Genomic DNA, 25,867 nt, shown 5'->3' with positions numbered 1-25,867 from the left:
AACCAAAATATTTTTGGAACGCCCTCCTATAGCTAAGGCCAACCTGCTTCGTATTGTCTGAACTCAAGAATTTCAGACTATTTTGTCTGTGTTAGTAAGCACATATAGACATGCCTTTTGTACCTGAGGAGTAACGTACACTGCCATTGTGACTATTTATTCACTAGAAATTCCAAACGCTGGTCGGTAAAAAAAATTGGGATCTTCTTAACACCTCTCTCATATAGCCTTCGGATTATCATCCTGAAACAGCTAAGCATCACCTTCACTTCGTACACAGAATGATGGAAGAGGCTTATGTCAGAGCTCTGTTAAAAATGATTCCAAAAGATTGTGATTGGTTTAAACACGGCCGTGGCACTGATACATGTGCACGTCAAAAGTGGCATGTGGCCTAAGTGATGGACTAGATGTGTGGTGCACAGCAAGGACCATGCGTTAAACACCCGTTCCAACAGGACTCGCATGACATGTATGAATTAATTCTCACTCGCTTGTAGTGACTTGATAACCTTTTATCCGAGTATGGAAGATGATTTGTATATTGAGAGAGAGATTACATATTATCTCAAAATAATAAGGATTCAAAGCTCATTACAATCCTTCAATCTCTGGTCATTGTGCCTCTAGAAAGTCGACACCCCCTCTCGAATTTTTCACCTTTTGTTGCCTTATAACCTGGAATTAAAATGCATTAAATCAAACTTTTTCCACCTTTATTTACACATCGTAATCCACAACTTCCATGTGAAAAACAAATTGTACAAATTTCAGAAAATTAATTTAAAATACAAAACTCGAATATCTTGGTTGTATCAATTGTACACCCCCCCCCCCCCCCCCCTGAGTTAATACTTGGTGGAAACTCCGTAGACAGCAATTGCAGCTGAGAATCTGTTGGGATAGGTGTCTTCCAACTTGGCACACCTTGATTGGGCAATATTTGCCCATTCTTCTGTACAAAACTGTTCAAGCTCAGTCAAGTTGCGTGGGGAGCGTTGATGGGCAGCAATCTTCTCAAGTCATGCCACAGATTTTCGATTGGATTTAGGTCGGGCCTCTGACTGGGCAACTCAAGGACATTTATCTTTTTGTTCCTTAGCCACTCCAGTATAGCTTTGGCTGCGTGCTTTGGGTCGTTGTCATGCTGAAAGGTGAACTTCTGAACTTCTGTCCCAATTTCAGCTTTCTTGCAGAGGGCAGCAAGTTTTCCTCTAGGATTTTTCTGTATATTGCTCCATCCATTTTCCCTTCTACCTTGACAAGTTTCCCAGTCCCTGCTGATGAGAAACATCCCCATAACATGATGCTGCCACTACCATGCTTCAGAGTAGGGATGGTGTTCTTTGGGTGATGTGCTGTGTTGGGTTTGTGCCAAACATAACGTTTTGCATTTAGTCCAAAAGGTTCCATCTTGGTTTCTTCAGACAACAAAACTTTTTGCCACATGGCTTCAGAATCTGCGGAGTGGTTTTTTTCATACCTCAAACGGGACTCAAGGTGGGCCTTTTTTAGAAATGGCTCCCTTCGTGCCACCCTACCATACAGGCCAGACTTGTGGAGTGCTTGGAATATTGTTGTCACATGCACAGTGACCAATCTTTGCCATAAAGACCTGGAGCTCTTTCAAATTTACCATTGGAATATTGGTGACCTCTATGATTAGTCTCCTCCTTGCTTGGTCATCCAGTTTGGAGGGATGGCCTGACATATGCAGGGTCTTGGTGGTACCATACACCTTCCACTTCTTAATGCTTTTCTTGACTGTGCTCAAAGGGATATTCAAGGCCTTTTAAATATTTTCTTACCCATCCCCTGATATGTGCTTTTCCACATCTTTATTCTTTCTTCCAGAGTTCTTTTGAAAGCTTCTTGGTGCCCATGGTTGAGTCTTTGCTGTGAAATGCAGGACCCAGCAGAGGAAACCTACAGGAACAGCTGATTTTATTCTGAAATAATCAGAATCATGACAATTCCACACAGGTGGAGGCCAATTAACTTGGTGTGTGATTTTAAACGTGATTGGTTACACCTGAGCTAATTTACAATGATTTATAAGGGAGGTGGACACCAAGACATCCTAGTTTTGTATTTTCAAATAATTTTCTGAAATTTGTAGAATTTGTTTTTCACTTGGAAGTTGTGGTTTATGATGTGTAAATAAAGGTGGAAAAAGTCTGATATGATGCATTTTAATTCCAGGCTATAAGGCAACAAAAGGTGAAAATTTTGAAAGAGGTGCAGACTTTCTATAGGCACTGTATATACATACAGTCATGGCTAAAAATATTGGCACCCTTGCACCTTTTTCAAATAATGCACCATTTCTTCCAGAACATTGTTGAAATTTAAAAATATTTTGGTATCCACAAATGTATTTGTTTGGTTTGCAGGGGATTAAAACAAAAAAGCTGAAAAAATTACGAAATCTCAGCTTATTCCACTCAGAAATAATAAAATGGCCTGGACAATATTATTGGCACCTTTTAGAAGTTGTGAGAAATAATTAGATTTCAAGCACGTGATTCTCCTTCACTTTGGAATTGAACTCACCTGTGATGATTTGCAGGTGCCTGCAATATAAAAATCACTCATTCAACCAGTTTGAATAGAGAAAAGGAGTCATTCTGCTGTTTTGTGTCACTGTGTTAGGGTTGTTAGACAACCGACCCTGAGCCAATGACCATGGAGGAAAGAAAGAAAACCAGAGGATTGTCTGCGGAGCTCAGACAAGATTGTAGCCAAGCTCGGAGAATATCAAGGCTACAATTCCATCTCCAGAGACCTTGATGTCCCTGTGTCCACCGTACACAATGTTATCAGTAAGTTTAAGGCCCATGGCACTGCAGCCAACCTCCCTGGATGAGGCCGCAAGAGAAAACTTGATCGAAGATTGCAGCAAAGGATTGTTCAAATGGTGGAGAAAGCACCTCGATCAACTGCCAAACAGATTCAAGCTGACCTTCAGACACAAGGTACGACAGTTTCAACTAGCACCATCTTTCGGCAACTCAATGAAAGGGGGATCTATGGTAGGAGACCCAGGAGGACCCCACTGTTGAGAGAGAGAGACATAAGAAAGCCCAAATGGAGTTTGCCAAAAAACACCTGAACAAGCCAAAATCCTTCTGGGAGAATGTCCTGTGGACAGATGAGACCAAATTAGAGCTTTTGGTAAAGCACATCATCTCTATGTTTACAAAAAACAAAATGAAGCCTTCAAAGAAAAGAACACCTTCCCACAGTCAAACATGGAGGACTGGAGGTGGTTCAGTGATGTTTTGGGATTGCTGTGCCACCTCTGGCACTGGGTGCCTTGTGTGTGTGCATGGCATCATGAAATCAGGAGATTACCAAGGCATTTTGGAGCGCAATGTTCAACCCATTGTCAGAAAGCTGAGTCTCCGTCGAAGGTCTTGGGTCTTGTAGCAGGACACTGACCCCAAACATAATTTAAAAAGCACACAGGAATGGTTCAAGACAAAAGGCTGGACTGTTCTGAATTGGCCAGCAATGAGTCCAGATCTAAATCCCATTGAACACCTGTGGGGAGATCTGAAAACAGCAGTTGGGAGAAGGCACTCTTCAAATCTGAGAGAACTGGAGCAGTTTGCACAAGAAGAGTGGCCAAACTGCCAGTAGAGGTGTAGGAAGCTCAGTCATGGCTATAGGAAGCGCTTGACTGCAGTTATTTTGTCCAAAGTCCGTGCCACCAAATATTAAGTCAAGGGTGTGAATAATTTTGTCAATGCCAGTTATTTTTATTTTCTGATTTAAAAGGATATATTAAGTTCTGAATCAAAAACAAAGGTTCTGTTGTGGCGGACACAAAAGCCCACTGGCGTGGTGACATCATTCCGCGCACCAAGTGGGCGGTGGCGTGGCCGTCACGGCCCTCGAGGCTGATGCTGCTGGTGCTGCTGATGCTGCTGGTGCTGCTGATGCTGATGATCCACAGCATCAGCTTATACAGCATACGCAGCATGCTGATACGCACCTCGTGACCGCCGCCACGCCCCGCCCACCACCGCGGCGAAAACCGCCACCACGGGGAAACCCGCCAACTCCACCGGCCTGGCGGAGCCAGCCGCGCTCCTCCAGCTCCACCACCTGGTGCTGGTTCCACGCCAAGTTCGGCCACGAAGCTCGGCAGTGTCATCCGCCATGCTTCTTCAACAGGTTGGGAAACGCCCGGGCCGGCGCTCAATAGTGGCGATGAGCGCCGGCCGTTCGAGCAGCCTGCTGTTCATAACGGACACCTTCTCCGGGCGCCGTTACCTGTGCGACACGGGAGCGCAGGTGAGTGTCGTTCCCGCCGGCACGTCAGACAAGCACGCCGCGGGTGGGGGCCCCGCGCTGCTTGCTGCGAACGGGACGCCCATCCGTACGTACGGAAAACGCTGCCTCTCTCTGCGGTTCGGAGGGCAGGTTTTCCGATGGACGTTCGTCACCGCCGACGTGCCCATTGCAATGCTTGGCGCGGACTTCCTGTGCGCTAATGGGCTCCTGGTCGACGTCAAGCGCAGACGTCTTGTCCAGGCCGAGACGTTCAGCTCGCTCGCTTGTGCGTTGCCCAGCTCGCCGAGCAGCTCAACGAGCGGCTTGCCGAACGGTTCGGTTCCGGCCACGTTGGTCTGTACGCTTCCGGCAGCGGACGCATTCACCCGCCTCCTCGCCGGCTTCCCGGCCCTCACGCGGCCCACCTTCTCGGCGGGGGCCGTCAAGCACGGGGTGGCCCATCACATCCCCACCGTCGGGCCACCGGTCTACGCCCGGGCACGCCGCCTCGAGCCGACGAAGCTGGCGGTGGCAAAAGCGGGGTTCGCTACCCTGGAGCGACTCGGCATCGTTCGGCGCTCAGAGAGCGCTTGGGCGTCGCCGCTGCACATCGTGCCGAAGCCCGGCGGGGGATGGCGACCGTGCGGGGACTATCGCCGTCTCAATGACGCCATGACTCCCGACCGCTACCCCGTCCCCCACATTCAGGATTTTCCGCCCGTTTGGCGGGCATGTCCTTCTTCTCGAAGGTGGACCTCATACGCGGCTACCATCAGGTCCCCGTCAGGCCGGAGGACGTCCCGAAGACGGCGGTCCTCACGCCATTCGGACTCTTCGAGTTCCTGCGCATGCCCTTCGGTCTGAAGAATGCGGCTCAGGCGTTCCAGCGACTGATGGACAGCGTCCTGCGCGACTTGGATTTTGTCTACGTCTACCTGGACGATATCCTCGTCGCCAGCGCGTCCCGCGAAGAGCACCTACGCCACCTCCGCATGCTCTTCGAACGCCTGGGCCAGCATGGCCTGATTGTGAACCCCGCAAAGTGCCGGTTCGGCGCTCCCATAATCGATTTTCTGGGGCACCGTGTCACCAGGCACGGAGCCGTCCCCCTGCCGGCCAAGGTGGAGGCGGTGAAGGGGTTTCCGCGCCCCCGCACGATCAGAGGGCTGCAGGAGTTCCTGGGCATGGTGAACTTTTACCATCGGTTCCTGCCCCGTATCGCCCAGCTCCTGCGCCCCCTGCACGAAGCTCTCCGAGGTAAGCCGGGCAAAGGCGACGTTACCTGGACCGAGCAGATGGACACGGCGTTCACGGGCGCGAAGCTCGCCTTGGCTAACGCCACCATGCTCGCGCACCCGGCACCCGATGCACCGATCGCCCTCACCACCGATGCCTCGGACTACGTGGTGGGCGCGGTGCACGAGCAATGGGTGCGTGGAGCTTGGCAACCGCTGGCGTTCTTTAGCCGGCAGCTTCGCCCGCCCGAACGCCGTTACAGTACCTTCGACCGCGAGTTGCTCGGGCTTCACTTGGCGGTCAGGCACTTCCGCCATCTGCTCGAGGGCCGTGCGTTCACTGCCTTCGTCGACCACAAGCCGCTGATCTTCGCGATGGGCAAGGTCACCGAGCCGTGGTCGGCCCGGCAGCAGCGTCACCTCTCGGCCGTGTCCGAGTACACGACGGACATCCAGCACGTCGCGGGGAAGGACAACCCGGTGGCGGATTGCCTTTCCCGGGCCGTCGCCCACGCAGTCCACCTCGGCATCGACTATGCCCGGATGGCAGCGGACCAGGCCGCTGACCCCGACGTCCAGGCCTTGCAGACCGCCGTCACGGGCCTCCGCGTCACCGAGGTGCCGTTCGACGGCACGGGCGCAGCCCTCTTGTGCGACGTCTCCCTCGGGCGTCCTCGCCCCATCGTGCCCGCGGGCTGGCAGCGCCAGGTGTTTGACGCCATCCACGGCCTGTCCCACCCGGGCGCGAGGGCCTCCCAAAGGCTGATCGCCGACAAGTTCGTCTGGCATGGCCTCCGGAAGGCCGTCCGCGGCTGGGCCAGGACGTGCCTCGCGTGCCAGCACGCCAAGGTGCACCGGCACACCCAGGCCCCGTTGGCCCCGTTCACGGTGCCGGAACGCCGGTTTGACCACGTCCACGTGGACCTGGTGGGACCTCTGCCCCCCTCGCGGGGTTTCACCTACGTCCTCACCATGGTGGACCGCACCACCCGGTGGCCGGAGGCCGTGCCCTTGGCGTCGACAACGGCGGCCGATGTCGCGCAGGCTTTCATCGCCACCTGGGTCGCCCGGTTCGGCGCCCCCTCAGACATCTCGTCCGACCGCGGCCCCCAGTTCACCTCGGAGCTCTGGGGGGCGGTCGCGCAGGGGCTCGGGGTCCGGCTGCACCGAACCACGGCCTACCACCCCCAGGCTAACGGCCTGTGTGAGCGATTTCACTGCTCATTGAAGGCCGCGCTCCGGGCCACCCTCCGCGACGGCGGCTGGGTCGACAGGCTCCCCTGGGTCCTGCTGGGCCTCCGGACGGCGCCCAAGGAGGACCTGCGCGCATCCGCGGCGGAGTTGGTCTTCGGGCAACCGCTGCGGTGCCGGGCGAGTTCCTCCCCGACTCCACGGCACCATGGTCCGCGGCACAGCAGCGCTCCGCTCTGCAAGAGACCGCCCAGAGGTTCGCCCCGGTGCCAACGGCATGCCACGGGCACCCACCGACGCACGTCGCCCCGGAGCTTCGCACGGCGGAGTACGTCTTCGTCCGCCACGATGCCCACCGGACACCACTGCGGCCCCCGTACGACGGGCCTTTCCACGTGCTGGAGACCGGGGCGAAGCACTTCACCCTGGACATCGGCAGTACTCCTGACCGCGTTTCGGTAGACCGCCTCAAGCCGGCCCACCTCGACGTGGACCATCCACCGCCAGTGGCCCGACCCCCACGTCGGGGCCGCCCCCCTGCGGGCGGACCCCCGGCACCGCCCAGCCCCGCCGCCACGCCGCCCCCTGGTCCTGCACCCATCCCAGGGGCAGCCAGGGGCATCCCACCTGGCATCCCTGCACCCCGGACGCTGCCGATCGCCAGGGGGCGCTTCGGCCGGGTCATTCGTCTGCCCCGCAAACTGGCCCTCCAGGTGCGCGGGAATTCTGGGGGGGCGCGTGTGGCGGACACAAAAGCCCACTGGCGTGGTGACATCATTCCGCGCACCAAGTGGGCGGTGGCCACGCCCGAGGGGTAGGCGTGGCCTCATGATATACACCGGGCGCGCAGCCCGGAGCGCGCCAGTGTTACAGTGAGCTCCTGAAATAAAGACGCTTATAAGTTACTGCTTGTCCGCTTCCTCCTTGCTCGCAAGCAGCGCGCGTAACGCCGCGCTTTACTGTAATATTAACAGTGAAATAAAGAATTGTGGAGACCAAATACTTTTGTCAATTTCAACTTATTTTTAGAGAAAATTGTGAGTTATTTGAAAAAAAGTGCAGGGTGCCAATATTTTTGGCCACGACTGTATGTATGTATGTATGCATGTATATACTCTTTTCTCCATATATATATATATATATATATATATATATATATATATATGTATATATATATAATATGTATGTGTAAAGGCAGCTGGAGGTTTTTGATGGATGAGACTGTTAGGAATGATGTCCTGCACTAGCTATGCCTTTAATGTCCGAAATAATGCTAAACCGAAGCCACATGCAAACTTCCATCTCGAATGGTACAAGTGTGTGACGAAAGATTGATAATTCCTTGAAAAGTACTAGAAGTAATTATGTGTGTAATTTTGCTGACAAGGCTAGACAGTAGTTATGCCTATTAACAAAAGTCCAAGTCAAATATGACCCCCCCCCCCCCCCCCACCGCCCCCTCTCCCACACCTCCTTTGTACAAAAACATTTGTCATCCTCCATGAATTCTTGCCAAAAATCTCACAAGAAGGAACTGATTCACCATCATTCACAATCCGCTGACTTGTTCCATGAACGGCCTTCTGTCCACCATGACTGACTCACCACACACTCAGCAGAACAAAGGTTAAAGACAGAAAGGACAAATTTGCTACCGTATGTGCTTTGGAGAATATGTATTCAAAGCAAAAGAAATAACAACCTCTTTAACCAATGATAAAGCGTGAGAAAACAAAGGAATTTGAAAGAAGATGTACAAATCAAATAAAAAATTAAATAAAAGGGAAAAATCTCTCCCTCTCTAAACGATATTGCTTACATCTAAGCCAAGTAAAATTGATACCCTGAACCAGCTCCGACACAGAAAGTCCGACCCTGTCTATCTATCCTCACGCCAACCTCTCAAAATTTGTTTCAACATTCAAGCCTTGCCTTTCACAGTAAAAATGGTCATGGGGGGGAGTGAAGGGGGTTTTTATCAAAAGATCAGCGTAGAATATGACACAACATGTCAGCATCACTAACTGTATACTCACTAACTGCACAACCACCATCTGCAAGGCCACCAACTGCATACCTAATACCCGAACACCCATCAACTTCCCACCCACTACATGCATATCCACCAGCTGCATATCCACGAACTGCATACCTACTTACTGCATACCCACAAACTTCACACCCATTACCTGCATCGCCATAAACTTCCCACCCACTACCCCACACCTACTAACCGCACACTCACTAACACCACAGCTACTAACTGCACACCCAGACCAAAGTGTGAGCTCCAAGCTTCAATAAAATGTGAGACTATAGCATTACACGGCCAGCCATTACCAGCAATCATGCCCGAGCAGTAGCAGATCAGTTAAAGAGTCCTGTCGGTTTATCAAATGTGTACAATCACATCCACCTTACACTATACTCCACTGACTTGAAACCTCCATGGAAAACTATCCACAGAAGCAGCACTTCACCTCCCCTCAGGTCAGTGAATAGGTTAACGTTCCTATTCGAGACACAACCTTTTTGGCTGACATGGTGTTTGACTAGCAGTCGATGAAGAGAGATTAATAGCATTAGCATTAAGCTTTCAGTACTGACAGTTCTGTTAGGTTTTGATCCACACCCTGTCTATGAAGTCTGAATGTAAAGTTAATTTTTTTTAAAGTTGGAAACACCCATAGGCAATGGTCCAAGCTGAGTCACATGGTTTACCAGTAAGCTCAAAGAAAAATTAGGCAAGAACAAAGACAAGCTTGTACTAAGGATTGGAGATAATGGGGGATAAAGGTCTATAATTATATATTTTTTTATTTCCAAAGAAATTATAGGTTGTGTCCTTGTGCTACAGACATCTATTCATTCATATGTGGAGAAAAGAGTTCTCAAAAGGTGGAAAATTCACACCTTGTTCTGAAAATATTCTCACATTCCACAATGACTTGCTGACATTATAGGAGGACAGGTACACCTTTTATCCTCCTCCATTCGTTGTCCTCCTCCAACCTGCCTCATCCTCCTCTTCTTCCTGCACTCACGCCCCAATGCGAGAATCCGCCCTCACACCCCCTCCGTTACATTCCGCTGCTGAGAACTATTTTTACAAGCTTGAACATGTGTTTTCAGATCCAAAGTGCAGGCTTTATGAAGGCCATAAAGAATGCGAAGCACGCTTTCATAGGTCGTGTTCCAACCACTCAAAACAAAGTCCAGGCAAATTAAAGCAGATCTGCATGCGGTGCCTCAAAAAGAATGCAGAACATTTATTAATTTCTAATAAATAATAAGCAACCATGAAGGTTAGCACAGGCCTAGAAATATATGTAAAATAAGTAAAAAGCGCATGAAATACAAAAAAGGAAGTAGCTTACTGGATCCACCATCATTTTTGGCCATGGAAACTCTTTGTTTGCCTCTAAATCTTGTGTCCCAAACCCATCCCTCTCTGTACCCACCGTACCCAGTCGTACCCAGCTGCTCCTGGACTCTGTGTCCTTTCCTCCTGACAAGGTGGAAAAGTTTCTGTCAACCCTCGACTCGGATTCTGCAACTGGACCTGACGGCATCAGCCCACGGGTCCTAAAATCCTGTTCTTCCGCTCTTTCACTCCCTCTCTCTGTTCTCTTCACCCTCTCTTTTGCTCAAGGTCATCTTCCATCTGCTTGGAAATCTGCCAACATCACCGCTTTGCACAAAAAAGGTGCAAAAACAGATCCCAGCAACTACAGACCAATCAGCCTTCTCCCAATTATCAGCAAAGTCATGGAATCCATCATTGCTTCAGATATGAAATCTTTCCTCTTCTCCAATGGCTTGATCTCTGATCATCAATTTGGTTTCAGACCTGGACACTCTACTCTGGACATGCTGCTTCTGCTTTCTCAACAATGGATGGAGGTCCTCAATGCCAAACAGGAAATTAGAGCAGTCTCCCTTGACATATCACGTGCCTTCGATACGGTCTGGCACCCCGCTCTGCTCACCAAACTCTCCTCTTTTGGTATCCATGGAAATCTCCACGCATGGCTGGCGGACTTCCTCTCCAGTCGTAGTCAACGTGTGGCCCTGAATGGGTTTCTCTCATCTCCTCTTCCTGTTCAGGCTGGAGTTCCACAAGGCAGTGTTCTGGGCCCTGTGCTTTTTCTGGTCTTCATCAATGATCTCTCTGACTCTCTTGGAAATCCTCTGTATCTCTTTGCTGATGACTCTACTCTCTGTCGCTCCATTCTTCATCCCTCAGATCAGCAGTCTGCAGCCTCCTCACTCTCTGCAGACCTGGACAAAATCACAGACTGGGCAAACAAGTGGAACATGTCTTTCAATCCTGACAAATCTCACACTCTTACGATGTCTCTCCGAAAAGACCGACTGGACAACCCTCCCATCCACTTTCTGAATAATCCTCTCCAAGAAGTTCTGTCACTCAAGCTTTTGGGTCTCACTATCTGCCACGATCTTTCCTGGGAAAACCACATTTCAAATCTGGCCTCCAAAGCCAGTCGCCGACTGGGCATCCTCCGTCGTGCGAAGTCCTTCCTTGGCACACCTGAGCTCCTCACCACATACAAGGCTTTCATCCGCAGCTCAATGGAATACTGCTCTCCCCTCTGGGCTGGTGCTCCTGCCTCACACCTAGCTCGTCTTCACGCTGTTGAAACCAAAGCATTCAGAATCATTGGAATCTCCCGCGATGAAGCTAACTCCAAGGGCCTCTCACTCACTCACCGCAGGCAGGTTGGTGGTCTTTCCGTCTTCTACCGACTCCTCTCTGGCCTTGCCCCCCCAGCTCTCTCTGGGCTCTGTCCCGCAAATATTCCTACAGGTCGCACAAGATCTGCCTGCAACCCTCTTATGGTCAAACTGCCAAAATCAAGACTCTCTGCTCACCTTCACTCCTTCACTCCTCTTTTCTCCTGCCTCTGGAACAAACTCCCTCACTCTCTTCAATCCCACTCCACCCTCCAGGTCTTTAAAACAGCTGTTCATCACCATCTCTTATCTTCCCCCATCCAAAACCTTGATCTTTTCTACCCCCGCTAATTTCACCCCAATTCCACTTTTTTGAAATACCAACTTCTGTCCTGGAAGTCCTTGGTGTCCTTGTGTTTTATACTTCTCCCTCCCACCCCCCCCCCTTCCCACACCTCCTCCCCCCAAGCCCTCTCCCTTCCACACATCTCCCTGCTCTCAAATGTTGTGTTTGTGTGCTTCCCCTTCTCTCCCCATCTTGTTTTCCACTCCCTCTTTTTATATATATTTTTTGTTTGGTTGATTTGTTTGTGAAGTAAATGTTAGCTCTTTCACGAGCCTCGATTCAGTATACAAAAAAAACAAACAAAAAAAACAAAAGAAAAACAGTGCACCTGGATGTATGGCTGACGAGACTGCCTAGCCTAGACGCAGGGGTTCTTGACCTTTTTCCCTGTCAAGACCCCCAACGGATTGCCCACGATGTCCCCATACCCTCTTCGCCAGACTGTTGACTGACCAAGGCGCACCGAAGGTGCGCATAGCTAGGGGGGACTTGGGGGGCATGTCCGCCTAGATTTTTTTTGATTTCTAGGTGCTCTGTGGTGCATTCTGAGGGGTGTTTTTACTTTAATTGCCTATTTTTTTGGATGAAAATTGGTAACTTATTACCCAGAAAATGGGCCAAGTTCGGGGATCCGCACCTGATTACCAGTCCCATTAGGTTCCAGTGTGACTTCAAAATATCTCAATAGCTTAGTTTTACATCTGGATAATTAGGAACAGAACAGGAAGGAAAATCATTAGGATTTAATCCCTATTTATTTCTTTGCTTGTTAACAAAAACAAAACAAACTAAACTAAACTAAAACATGCAAGTTTTATGCAAGCCGTTTTACTAATCCAGGGAGATTGTTGCTGCTGTTTTCATGCAATCAGAATATGGAATCGGGGCACAGTTCGTGACAACGCCACTCGCATATCATCGGACACATCAAGTCGATTTCTCCACTTTGATTTCAGGTTCAATAATGCAGAGAAACCTGTTTCACAGAGATACGTAGTTGTGAAGAGAACTAACACATTCATTGCCCTCTTCGCCAAGCTAGGGTAAGCTGCTATCTGCTCACACCAAAACTGCTTAAAATCTAGCCCAGCCTTTCCAAAATCAGCTTTCTTTCTTTGATCTTCTTGGAACTCGAATTTTATTAGAAAATTGAATTTATATTTGTTTGAAATATAATTATACAAATATAATTGTTTTGAAATATATATATTTATATTTAAATATATATTTATTATATATTTTAAGTTGATATTTCATTGAATTTATTACAATTTGTTATTATAATTTATTACGAGTCCCACACCCCCATATTTTGGTCCCCATACCCCCAAGGGGTATGGATACCCCAGGTTAAGAACCACAGGCCTAGAGGTATGCACACTTGCCTCTAAGTTGTATAGTCTAGGTTCGAATCTCAGCCCAGGTATAATAATAATAATAATAATGCATTTATTTTATATAGCGCTTTTCAGGAAGCCCAAAGACGCTTTGACAGAGTGCAAAACATAACGCATAGCAAAACATAAAGACAATTGCAAAAAAAAGAAGAATCAATAGGGAAATATTCAAAGCACAAAGGAGGGAGAAGGAGAGGAGATAGTCAGGGGTTAGATGCTGTGGGTTAAATGTTGAATGCAGTGTTGAACAGGTGGGTCTTGAGTGATGTTTTGAATGTGGTGAGTGAGGAGGAGTCTCTGATGGTGTGAGGTAGCGAGTTCCAGAGGGTGGGAGCAGCGATGGAGAAGGCCCTGTCCCCCCAGGATCTAAATTTGGTCCGGATGGGGGGGGTCAGGAGGTTGGTACCAGCAGAGCGGAGGTTGCGGGTGGGAGTGTGTCTGGAGAGGAGGTCAGCCAGGTAGGATGGGGCCAGGTTATGGAGGGCTTTGTAGGTCAAGAGGAGGATTTTGTACTGGATTCTCTGGGAGATGGGGAGCCAGTGAAGCTTGTAAAGGACGGGGGTGATGTGGTCACGGGTCCGGGAATGGGTGAGTAGACGGGCAGCGGAGTTCTGAATGTATTGGAGTTTATTGGTGATTGTTGAGGGTGAACCATAAAGGAGGCTATTGCAGTAGTCCAGACGGGAAGTGATGAAGGCGTGGATGAGGGTTTCTGCAGCCACAGAGGAGAGGGATGGACGGAGACGGGCGATGTTTTTCAGGTGGAAGAAGGCTGTCTTTGTGATCTGTTTAGTGTATTTGTCGAAGGAGAGGGTTTGGTCAAAGATGATGCCAAGATTCCGGATGTGAGGGGAGGTGGACACTGGGAAACCGTCGATGTTGAGGGCAAAGTTATGGGTGGACTTGGTGAGCGTTTTTGGGCCAATGATGATTATTTCAGATTTATCACAGTTAAGTTTGAGGAAGTTGATTTGAAGCCAGGATTTTATTTCAGTGATGCAGTTTGTCAGGATAGAGTGGGTGGCGGTGGAGATGGACTTGGTGGAGATGAAAAGCTGGATGTCATCGGCGAAGCAGTGGAATTGGAGACCATGACGGCGGATTAAGTGACCGAGGGGGGACAGGTAAAGGATAAAGAGGAGGGGGCCAAGAACTGAACCTTGGGGGACACCTTGGGGGAGGGGAGCAGTGGGGGATTTGCAGTTATTGATGGAGATGAACTGACGTCTGTCAGAGAGGTATGATTTAATCCAAGAGAGGGCAGTGCCGGTAATGTTAAAGGTGGTTTCAAGTCGGGTGAGGAGGATGGTGTGATCGATGGTGTCAAAGGCAGCGCTGAGGTCGAGGAGGATGAGAATGTTGAGGTTGCCAGCATCAGAGGAGAGGAGAAGGTCGTTGGTGATTTTGAGGAGAGCAGTTTCAGTACTGTGGTTGGACCGGAATCCGGATTGGAATGTTTCATACAGGTTATTGGCAGAGAGGTGATGCTTGAGTTGAGTGGCTACAGCGCGTTCCAAAACCTTTGACAGAAAGGGTAGGTTGGAGATGGGTCTGAAGTTATTTAGGGTGTCAGGGTTTAGTCCAGGTTTTTTCAGAATGGGGGTAACAGCAGCAATTTTGAGGGATGGTGGGACGATGCCTGTAGACAGGGAGGAGTTTATTGTTGCAATGATAAGTGGAGAAAGAGCAGGAAGGGAGGCCTTGACAAAGCTGGAGGGGATGGGGTCAAGAGTGCAGGTGGCAGTTTTCATTCCGATGAGGAGTTCAGAGAGGTCAGTAGGGGAGACTGGGGAGAATTGAGACAGGGGATGGCAGGATAAGGGGGGGCAGGTGGTTTGAGGGGGAGCGGGTGCGGCGGTGGTCAAGCTGTTGTAGATGTTTTCAATTTTGCGTTGGAAGAATGAAAGGAAGGAGATGCAGTTGTCTATTGTGAATGACTGGGTGGTGGTGTTCAGGGGGCTGAGGAGTTTGTTTATTGTAGAGAAGAGTGCTTTTGGGTTTCCGGAGCCAGAGTGGATAATTTGAGAGTAGTAGGCGGAGCGGGCGCGGGAGAGGGCATCTTTATAGTGTTGTATGTGGTCCTTGTAGGCCTGGGAGTGAACTGTGAGACCTGTTTTATTGCGGAGTCTTTCAAGTTGGCGAGCACGAGTTTTCATTAGGCGGAGCTCAGGGGTAAACCAGGGAGCAGAATGGGTGAAAGAAACTGTTTTGGTTTTTATAGGCGCAATTTGGTCAAGGCAGGAAGAGAGAGTGTGGTTGTAGTAGTCAGTGAGGTCAGAAGGGGTGTGGAGGTCAACGAAGGGAGAAGTGGACATTTTTTCAGAGAGGGTCGATGAGAATGAGGCAGGTGAAAAAGCGTTTAGCTTACGGAAGTTGATAGTGCGATAATGCCTTGGTGCTGGGGTGGGGATGTTGATGGTCAGAGTGATGGCTAGGTGGTCAGAGAGAGTGAGGTCGGAGCCAGAGAGATGGTGCAAAATTAGTCCAGTAGAGCAGACAAGGTCCAAAATGTGACCACGGTTATGGGTAGGAAAGTTGACATGTTGAGTGAGGTTAAAGCAGGTGAGTAAATCAGTGAAGTCAGTGGTTAGCGTGGAGTCAGTGGAGTCCATGTGGATATTGAAATCACCAAGGAGGAGGATTGAGGGGGAGAGGGAACATAGCTGGGTCAGAAAGTAGGAGAAGTCAGACAGGAATGATGGGTGTGGTTTGGGAGGGCGGTAGACAACAGCCATGACTGACTGTGTGTGACCAGAGAGTTTAAAAGCCAGGTGTTCAAATGATGGAGCAGATGAGATGGAGATGAGGTTGGTCTTGATGTCTTGTCGGTGAATAACGGCAATTCCACCACCTCGGCCCTCCGAGCGTGGTTTATTGATGTAAGAATATCCATTGGGTGTGGTGAGGTTGAGCGTGTAGTAGTCCAGTGGTTGTTGCCAGGTCTCAGTGAGACAGAGAAAGTCCAGTTTATTTTCCAGGATGTAGTCGTTCAGGATGAGGCATTTGTTGTTGAGGGACCGGGTATTGAACAGGGTGAGCTTGATGTTGTTTTGTACGGCGGGTATGAATCCAGGTGATTTGGCCAGGGTTCGCAGACAGGAGGTGCGATTTTGTGCGTTGTTGTGACCAGGTGTGTTGGGACGATGAGTGGGAGTGCGCTGAGCCGACCAGAGGATGGGGATGGAGTGACCTGATTGTAAATAAACAAACTTACGACCGGAGCCACGGTGAATGTACCTGGGTCGACGCAGGAGTCCATTCGATCTGATTGCAGAGATGCATGATGGGGTGGAGCGGGTTTTAAGCAGGAGAAGCCTTGCGGCAGAGTACCGCAGAGCCATGCCAGCAGGAGCGAAGGCAAAGCGAGCACGCGGCCAAGGGTGAGGAGGCGAAACAATCGACACAACCAACGGGAGTGGGCCCGAGGAAACAGCGATGGAGCCGAGCAGGTGAAGCCCGGAGCAGCAGAGCAGAGCCGGGACCGCGCAGAGGAAGACTCAATGGCCATAAATCCGCCACGACCACCAGGAAAGCAAGACACGGACAATGGTCCAGTCAGAGAAGCGGCGAGCAAACGACGCCAGCGTCCTCTCACGACCGGACCGGAAAACGGAAGTGAACTGTCATCTGTCTGTCATCCTGGTGTTTCACAAGCAGGGTGATTCAGAAATGTATGTGTGCCATCCTTCGGATGGACATTAAATGGGCATCCCGTCTGCTGGCATTAGTTGATGGACGTTAATGATCCCAATGTGTCCTTCGTGAAGCGGAGGTGAGCTTTCGCCGGCACCATGAACAGATTAAAAATTTGGCTATAAAAAACAATTAAAAATTAAAAATTTATAACGACCAAAGATATTAGAGCAGAGCAAAATAAACCACTGGGCCGTAAACCCATATAAGAGTGAAGCACTGGGGCGGAACGGCCGCCATTTTATTAAGCAACTTATCTGACATAGCGCTGAATGGTGAAGGGTTTCTTTTTCCTTTTGGTGCAAAGGAGGGGAGGGAATATCAATTTAAAGGCAGTTTTTTTTCTAGCCAGTTTTCATGTGTAAATGAATGGGATTAATTGCATTATGAGTGAAATGTTTTATTTTGGGGACATAATGATAGAATAACCGGTGTTTTTGTAACAAGAAAGGAATTAAAAAGAACAAAAAAAACTATTGGGTTTAAACTGCAACATGCACATTTCTGGAACAGTGTTTACTTGTAACCTTGGTGCTGTCTATTTGGTTTTTCTGTTAAATTTGAATTTTCTTTCTAATAATTTGTTTTGAGGGTGAGGGATGGGTAGGAAGTTAAAATATATGGCATCAGTCCATAATCCGCTTTTGTTTGTATTCATATTCAGACTCTGCACCTCCTCTTGACAGTGGCATGATGGACAAGTCTGTTCTTGAACTTCAGTGTGTAATGGACACAGACGCTTACAAATGTTGCAACTATTCTGGATTTCCTTTGCTCACTGCAACCGTATAAACCCTTGTAGACATCTAGCTGATGCATGGCTTCATTGAGCAGGAGACAGATATTGTTTCTCGTCATCTTAGATTCACTGAATTCAGTGCGAAACGCTTCCTCACAGTGTGAACAAAAAGTGAGGAACTCATCTGATGGGACTATCAGAGATAGAAAGTTAGACTTGAATGTCGTATGCCCTGTTGTGAATGAAGAGCAGGGTGGGATCATCCAATTCAGCACCACTTCTTAGAAGAGCCTTTCTGCAAACCAGACACGATGACAGCAATTCATGTCCACTGCGGATTCTGCGACACAGATAACCAGAGTGTATGCTGGTGTGTTCTGCTGAGGAGGCCTGAGTTGAACATTAGGAATTGCAACATTTATTATATCTGTGCTGAACAGGTGTGACAAACTGCACCGGTCGACTCGTTCTTTTCTTGTTGGTGAGACTCTGCAGCCTGAGAATGAATTTGTCTGAGTCTGGTGAGCAATTTGCTCCAGCAGCCGGTTTGATTATTTCAGCGACCATCACCATCCTCATCGAACATCTGAATTCCTTTGCAGATGGATTGTCTCTGCAACCTCATTTCCTCCTTTATGGTTGAAAAGAGGTTCTCCACGACTTCCTGGTTCAGACAATAAGTGGATAAATATTTCATGTTAAAATCTGATTGAAACTGCTCCCACAACTGTGTTACGCAAGATATGGCAAGTTATTATTATTATTTTTTTGGATGGCAAGGCTATAGAGATTGGGATTTATAATTTACATTGTAGCCTTGGGCATTTGCCAGATACATTTCATAAGGGGGGGGGGGGGAATTCAAAGGGGGGCAAAAATTGTGTGACTTGTCCTGTTGAAGCTCCCAGACATGAAGTTCACAAAAACGATAATGAAGTTCACAAAAACGATAATTAACCACAACCTTTCACTGAAACATACATAATTTGGTAAATTGGAGCCTACTAAAGTGTATAAGAAGGAAGTTACACAGTCCTTTGTGAGATTTTACATTAAAATCGCGTTTTAAAGTGGAGTGTGCAACATATAAAATTCGGTCCAAAGCACCTGCTATCTTTATTTTATGTGCTTCGGCGTCAGGAAAAATGGGAAGAGGTCCAGGTGGGGATCCCCCCTCCCGCATCCTCCCCTGTGGACGTCTATCATTGTAGGTAGGCCTATAGGTTCTAATGTTGTGTAATGCCTTGCTCTTAGTCTTAGCAAGTGTTGCTTGCGCAGTCGCTTACTAAAATGGCGGCTGAGCACGCCCATTGGATACTTCCCGTTCAGGTTAATCTTGGTCTGCTCTAATATCTTTGATAACAACTTAGTTGACTGTCAGGCTTGGCAACCCGGTTTGTGAAAGACTTGGACCAAATAACTTACCCGAACCAATCCCACAAGAACGTATAAGGATAATTGTGGCCGTTAGAGAAGAAGAAGAAGTGTACCTGGAAGTGAAGGATAATGGTCCATATGAGGCCCAGGGTGAGCTTCGGGTTCCCATCAGTGATGTCGTCATTGCGAATGTTCACCAACTTGATCTGAAATGAACGATCACATCAGGGAATATCCGGCTGCATTGCACCTTAATAGGATCTGTACATCTTCTGTTACTAAAAGGTGAAGTGTTCCCTCCCCACCCCCATTTTTGTGTGTGTGTTTGTCTGTCACGCTTTACTCTAAAGTCTAAAGGGTTCCCGCTGTTGTAGAATAATAGAAATGGTACTGTTGGGAAGCTAATACAGTAATTGAATTACTTAGTTGGGAAGCAAATAATCAATTTGCTTAGACTAAAACTCATGTCCCTTTAATCATAAAATGACTGTTTTAAAAGCCAGCCTTTTCAGAATGGAAGAAGAATCAGGACCTGGAGCTTTAATGTAGTGGTTCCAATGGTACAACAGCAGGAATCCTTTAGAATAAAGCATGATAGACACGGAAGGAGCACACATAATTATATACAATGATACTTATTAATGCAATAGAAAAATACATTACAGTACATGCAATGAACATACAAACAACAACCATAGCCACGATGACAGTAAAAGCTAGAGAGTTCCGAGAACACGCTACCGAGTGCAGAGTTGAAGTATATACTTCAATTTTAATAAAATAATGATTTTCAAGGTAATTTTAAATAATCCAGAAGGTTTGTGCATATTGAAGCAGTGTTAATGTGTTATACATCACCCTTATACACCACCCTATGGAACATGTCCAAGTATTGCAAAACTGGAGGTTCTTGGAAATGGCAAGAAACCATTTTGGGTTCTACAGTGTTCAAGTATATAATTCAATTTAAATAGAATAAAGATTGTATAGGTCATATAAATAAACGAATACCAGGTTTTACTGGCAGTTTACATCGTGTCTATTACAGCACAATATCTAACATGTTACATTAGTTATTCATGCCTGTTGTTGTGCCCTTTACAACATCTCTAAACACAGTAAGTTTCCTGTTTGGAATGGGTTGTTTTTTTTGACTGCCAGGCAGGCAGACAGAGTAAAATAGTTATCTCATTCCTCTGTACATGTGCGATCGGGACAAATTCAGACAAAGTACTGCAAAACTACACATTCGTTTTCCGATTCATGTTCAAAATATAACATTTAATTACAATACGTTGTTCCGCAATCATAAACTGATGATCATAAGCTGATAAGACAGACAGACAGATATAAACCAATTGCTTAACCCCACCGACAATCATAAACCGATCAGACGAACGGACGGACATGAACCAATATTGTTTAACCCTGCTTTGCGCTTCGTGCACACGGGGTACCAACAACAACTACATGTTTATAAATCATCCATTTTTCGTGTTTCACTCCATTTTAATACTCATTGAGATTCACAGAGAAATATGCAATATGTTTGTGAAGTACAACATGCTGCGTTTTGATTAAACCCAGCAGTGAAGCAACATACAGGCATGGTATTAAATTAATATTCCACTAGAATATAAAAACTATCAACCAAAGAATCGGAAAAAGGAAACGCTACTCATCTCAAAACCAAACATAAAAAATCCACATTTACCCTACAACTGATTTTAGCAAAGGTTTACCTGTCGATGACGTAGATAGTCCAATGCGATTTGCACGTTCTGCAGACGATGGAATCTCAGTCTTCCCTTTTCTCGAGGCTGCGTTTAAAGCATTCAGGAGTAGAGAGGGAGAAAAAAGTTTGTTTGGGAGTTTCAAGATTTGAAGTATAATCTTGTCCTTAACATACAGCCAGATATATGATGGAGGGCCATATACATATAAGGTATGCAAAAATAGTGGAATTTAAACTCTCCCCTGCCTTCCTCCCCCCTCCAATCCCCCACCTCACCCAACCACCCACCTCCAATTATGCCATTAATACATTCCCTTCCTTCTTTCCCTTCTCATCTCCTTACTGCACAAACTCCCCTACCCTCCCTTTTCTCAATTTTGCTGTTTTAAATCTATCCCCAACCTACTTGCATGCATGAGATTTAAATTTCCCCTGGGGTTAACTTCCATTATTGTTTGCACTGAATAAAAACCACCTTTAGAGGCCATTTTTCCCCGCAAGCGGGGGTTGGCCTTTTTCGGGAACTGTGGTTGTTGTTGTTTTTCGGTCCCCTTTTTGAAGCAATGTTTTACGGCCGGATGCCCTTCCTGACGCCAACCCTTTTTGCCGCCTTTAACGACAAGCAGGGAATTACCAGTGAACTGGTACTCAAATCTTGTAATTTTCTTGTAATAAGATAATAATTTCTTGTAATCTTGTAATCTTGTAATAAGAAACTGGAACTGGCACTGAATGTTGGGTAATAATAACAAAAACAGCTCATGTTACATGGCCTTACCAATTTTTCGCCAGATAGCACCTCGAGTAGAGAGATGAGGTTGTGCCCATCTCGTAGATCCTCATATAAATCCTGGATTTGTTTCTGAGTCTGGACACAGAGCAGAGGAAATCCAGTTAAACCAAATAATTATTCATGAAACTTTTAAGTACAGGTTGTTGGCAAAAGCAGCATTTGGCCTTGTGCGTAGTGGTTATAATTAATGAAAGCTTCATAACACACCACAAGAACACCTCGACCACGTGGTCAATGTTGAACCAGGAGATGCTGCAATCCTTTGAAATGGAACTGTTGAGATTTATTCATTCTCATTTAAAGAAGTCACACCATGCAATATGTCAATTTTCTGCTGTTAAGAACACCGTTCCCAGCGACGGGCGGTGGAATTAGTCCAGAAAGATACTTCAATGTTACAAAGGCCTTGGGAAGCAAATGAGATTTTATTCCAAGCAAAATGAAAGGAAAGTTTTAAAAGTCGAAATGCATCACACAGTGGAAGTGGAACGCCGGTCGACATTATGAAACTCGATGCAAGTGAAATGCTCTTTGCATCAGGTAAACTCGATTGGTTCACTTACCTGTTTACGCCAGTGCTGTGTGACATCAGTAAGCGTTTAGGGAAGGAGACAGTGGGAAGAAGCAGAGAAGGGTCAAGGAACCAGTGAAAGCAAGACCGTAATCGTAAAACAGATGATGAGGTAGTGAAGCAAGCAAGCAGTATGAATCACTTCCACAATCCATTTGGGATGGTAACACAACTTCAGTGAGGCCAGGTGGGCCAAATATTGAGGGAAGTGAAGTCAACATAGACCATCTACCTACGTCCACCCGTATTAAAATTATCGAAATGCGATTGGGAAATCACAGCAGCTAGAAATTAATGAATCAAAGCACGTCCCGAGCATAAATATCTCTCAAGGACAATACAAGATTTCTTCCGGAATGCTGAGCCCAAAGGTCCGTAGGATTTATGAAGCTCTTAAAATGGTGACACAGGCCTTGGACCGTCCTGGTCACAAAGAAAGCTTTCTCAACCCGAGCCACTGAATATTCACACAAAGTGACGGTCGCCATGAGAGCTTGGAGTGTTTCCTCCCTCGTGTTGTGAGGACCCTCTGAATATGCAACTCGATCCACCTCAAATCGGTAGTCCCACAGGACATGTGAGGCTCACAACAAATGCAGCACAGTTACAATAGCCAAGAGAGGTCTTGAGAGAATACGATACTTTCATATTTTTAACCTATAAAATAAATTATGCGCAAGAGGAAAGGCTAACAGGAAAATAAATAGCAGCATTACAGGTGGTGGGTATAAAAGGTGGTGCAAAAGGAAAATGCTGCAACTTTCTTTGCATTGTACTCTTCTACAGAGTAGGTGATTCTGATGGGGGTAGAGGTAAACACAGTGAACTGCAGTGCGACAGGATGGTGCAGAGGTAACGAACGCACCTTTTAACTGTCTCGGCTGGGTTCCGTTCCTGAAATGACTATAACCTGTCCGATTGGTGCTTCGCAGGCAAAAGGTCGCATCACAAAGTGCACCGTCCCTCGGCCTGGCCACCCGGTTCATGAAATACTTTGGCCAAAAGTTTCTCCAACCAACCACACAAGGTGCGAGGAATTTGAGACGTCCGTTAAGGATGTTGTACAGGGATTTCAAAAGTGCGTTCAAAAAAAATGAAAACAATATTTCACTAGAACTCGGGTAGAGCGCATACCTCGGCCAGACTGAACAATTTACGTTTTGTATGCCACTGATATGCCAGATCTGGATCTAGGCCTGAAACAAAATCTAATGGGCTTGTTATTGTCGCCGAACCAACTCATCCACCTTGTTTTGTCATAATTCATCCTCAACTTTTTGAGATATGCTGCTACATATCGTTCATGGCCTTATCTCTCAATGGTGAAGAATTACTTTAAAATTTTCGGATCCGAATCTGGATCACCAAAATCAAATCCAAAATCAAAATCAAATCACCAAAATCAAATCAAGCAATTACTTTCATGACTGCAACTTCAGTCATTTGTCGAGGTAGTCATCTTGCTTTTGTGGGTCTCCGATTGGCAATGAAAAGCATATGATGTAAATCGAAATGTTTAAGCATGAAAATAACACTTGGCAATCTGTCAGTTGTGGCATTAGGTTGTAACGGCAATATGGTATACCTGTGTATGAAGTGATTCCAAGATGCTGAGCTGAATATTTAATAACGATCGAGTGCTTGCACACAAGTTACCTTCAAATGTAAAGAATGAACTCAGATTTCCCAGCTAAGAGGTTTTTTTTTTCCACAAGCACAAATATAGACTCACGCGTAAATGACTTTATCACTTGTATTCCGCAGTTAATACGTACCCAGTTGTACATGTCCGAGTACGTTTGCCAACTGAGCCTCTAGTAGGCCATCTACATATTTCATATACAAAACAAGTAGAATATTATATTTCTTTCCCCCTCCTTTTCCCCTCCCTGCTTATGCGAAGTCAAGTCCTTGAAGGCCTCATCGAGCCATTATGGTTTCAAAACGAGTGTTTTTGACTCCATCGGCAAGCTTATGTAATGCGTCCAATAAAGGGAATGTCATGAACCATATTTAGAGGCCATTTTTCCCCACAGAGCAGGGGTTGGCACCATGGTCCCATTTTTGAAGCAATGTTTTATGGCCGGATGCCCTTCCTGCCACCAACCCTGTGTCGCAGGAATTACTAGTGAACTGGTACTCGATTTGCCGACCTCGGAAGGATGACAAGCTGAGTCAACCCCCCTGGTGTTAATTCAGCAATCGACTGGGAATTCGAACTCAGGATCCTAGGATCCCAAGCCGCACCCTAACCGCTAAGCCAACACCAGGCGCAAGAAAGGAAATGTCATGCATGTAATATATTTCTCAAGGGTGCAAGTCAAGATTGTGGATATGTGGAGGCTTGATACTATAATTCCGTATGTTCACCGAGGTGGGACGGGCAGAAATTAAAGGTTTAATGGGGTTTCAGAATTTCACTTTACATTAATTTCATAAAACAGATAAACTTGGAAGAGGTGTGAGGCCAGCTTTCCTAAATGGTACAACTCTGCAATACACCACTCAACTAACACATTCACATGTATGGCCATTCGCCATTCATGTCCATATTGCAGATTCAAAATCTCCTGCAATACTTCCATATTCCTGCAATAATGTTTGTGTATGGCACTCGTATTTGTAGATAAAAAAATTAAATGATCCGAATTTCCTCATTTTCCTTCATTATGAATGCTGTTGCCTCCAAAGAAGAAACAAGGCCAAGGAAGAGCCAAGGCCCAAGGAAGAGAGGGGGGAAAATAAACAGACTGGTGAAACCGAGGTCTTATTTACAGAAAGATGACGCAAAGACAAAAAAAAGAAGTAAACAAAACTCCACAAAGCTTCCTCCTTGTTTTGCACAAAAGAGGAGTTGTGGAGCTTGATGAAGTAATACTCTCAGAATCATTGTCAGAGGCACCATTCATGAATGATGGGAAAGTCTCAAACTTGCTATGAAAACCTTTAGTTCTTCCTTTGACATCATGGACTGTGGATCATAAGTGAGGACTTGTTGCCACTGAGAAACATCTTAAAAATAATACATTTAAATATGATCCAAGGGATATTTATGTCCAATGTCAGTGTTCCCATTTAAATCCCTGGCCCGTGGTGCAGCAAACCCAGATTTCAAGGCCGTATCCATTGTGTTTGTTCATATGTCCTTGTAATTCATGTAAAGGTACATTCATGACTTCTAATGTCATTGTCCTTCATGTCATTTATGTGCGAGCTCGTCCCTGAGCCTTAGATCAATGTCAAAAAATCAAAACCTCAAAACAAATCACTAAGTTTTGCGCAGACGCCTTTTCGGAAATATCTTGTGAAACTAAAATTACCAAAGATGTTGGCTCAGGTTCTCGGGGAAATTTCCATCTATGTTATAAAAGGAGCCGTGTCTGTCTGTCTGTCTGTTTGTTTGTTGTGTTAATACTTGAGAACGGATTAACGGCTTTCAATAAATCCAACTATGGCGGATTCTGGTAACTCCCGGGAGTGTTTGTGATCCAAATTTTTTTTTAATGTGTACATGGACACGCGAGTCAAAACTGCAAATGCCAACATGTGATGTTGGTTATCCTTGCACGGAGAGCAGGATCTCCCAGGAATCCTTTTTTCTTCTTCTCCCATAGATTAGTCATTGCATAAAAGATTGGTATTTCCATCAGCGAAGCGACGGGTCTGATATTCCAGTGCTATATTTCAAAAGGAGCCGTGACTGTCCGTTTGTTTGTTTGTCGTGTTAATACATGAGAATGGATTAACGGATTTCAATAAATCCAACTATGGTAGATTCGGGTAACTCCCGGGAGTGTTTGGGATTCAAAAAAAATTT

At 46.8% G+C, this 25,867-nt stretch overlaps 1 protein-coding gene across 6 annotated transcripts in view; it reads right to left on the bottom strand.

Annotated features, from left to right (window-relative positions):
* PLEC (plectin) overlaps positions 1-25,867 on the bottom strand; it is a 210,202-nt gene that overhangs the window by 71,086 nt on the left and 113,249 nt on the right. For 3 of the 6 annotated variants that reach the window (XM_068124605.2, XM_078783365.1, XM_078783362.1), the window contains exons 3-6: positions 22,043-22,057; positions 21,465-21,554; positions 20,694-20,771; positions 19,065-19,157 (exon numbers count right to left, since the gene is read on the bottom strand). In XM_068124605.2, coding sequence (XP_067980706.2) covers positions 19,065-19,157; positions 20,694-20,771; positions 21,465-21,554; positions 22,043-22,057 — 276 coding nt within the window. The remainder of the gene's footprint in view (positions 1-19,064; positions 19,158-20,693; positions 20,772-21,464; positions 21,555-22,042; positions 22,058-25,867) is intronic. The other 3 variants (XM_078783364.1, XM_078783367.1, XM_078783363.1) reach the window with 1 other exon arrangement.

The sequence above is a fragment of the Myxine glutinosa genome, chromosome 8 (genome assembly GCF_964187855.1).
Source record: "Myxine glutinosa chromosome 8, kmMyxGlut1.1, whole genome shotgun sequence".
Taxonomy (NCBI): Eukaryota; Metazoa; Chordata; class Myxini; order Myxiniformes; family Myxinidae; genus Myxine; species Myxine glutinosa.
The sequence above is the reverse complement of the archived record's forward strand: the minus strand, read 5'-3'. Positions and strand labels throughout refer to the sequence as shown.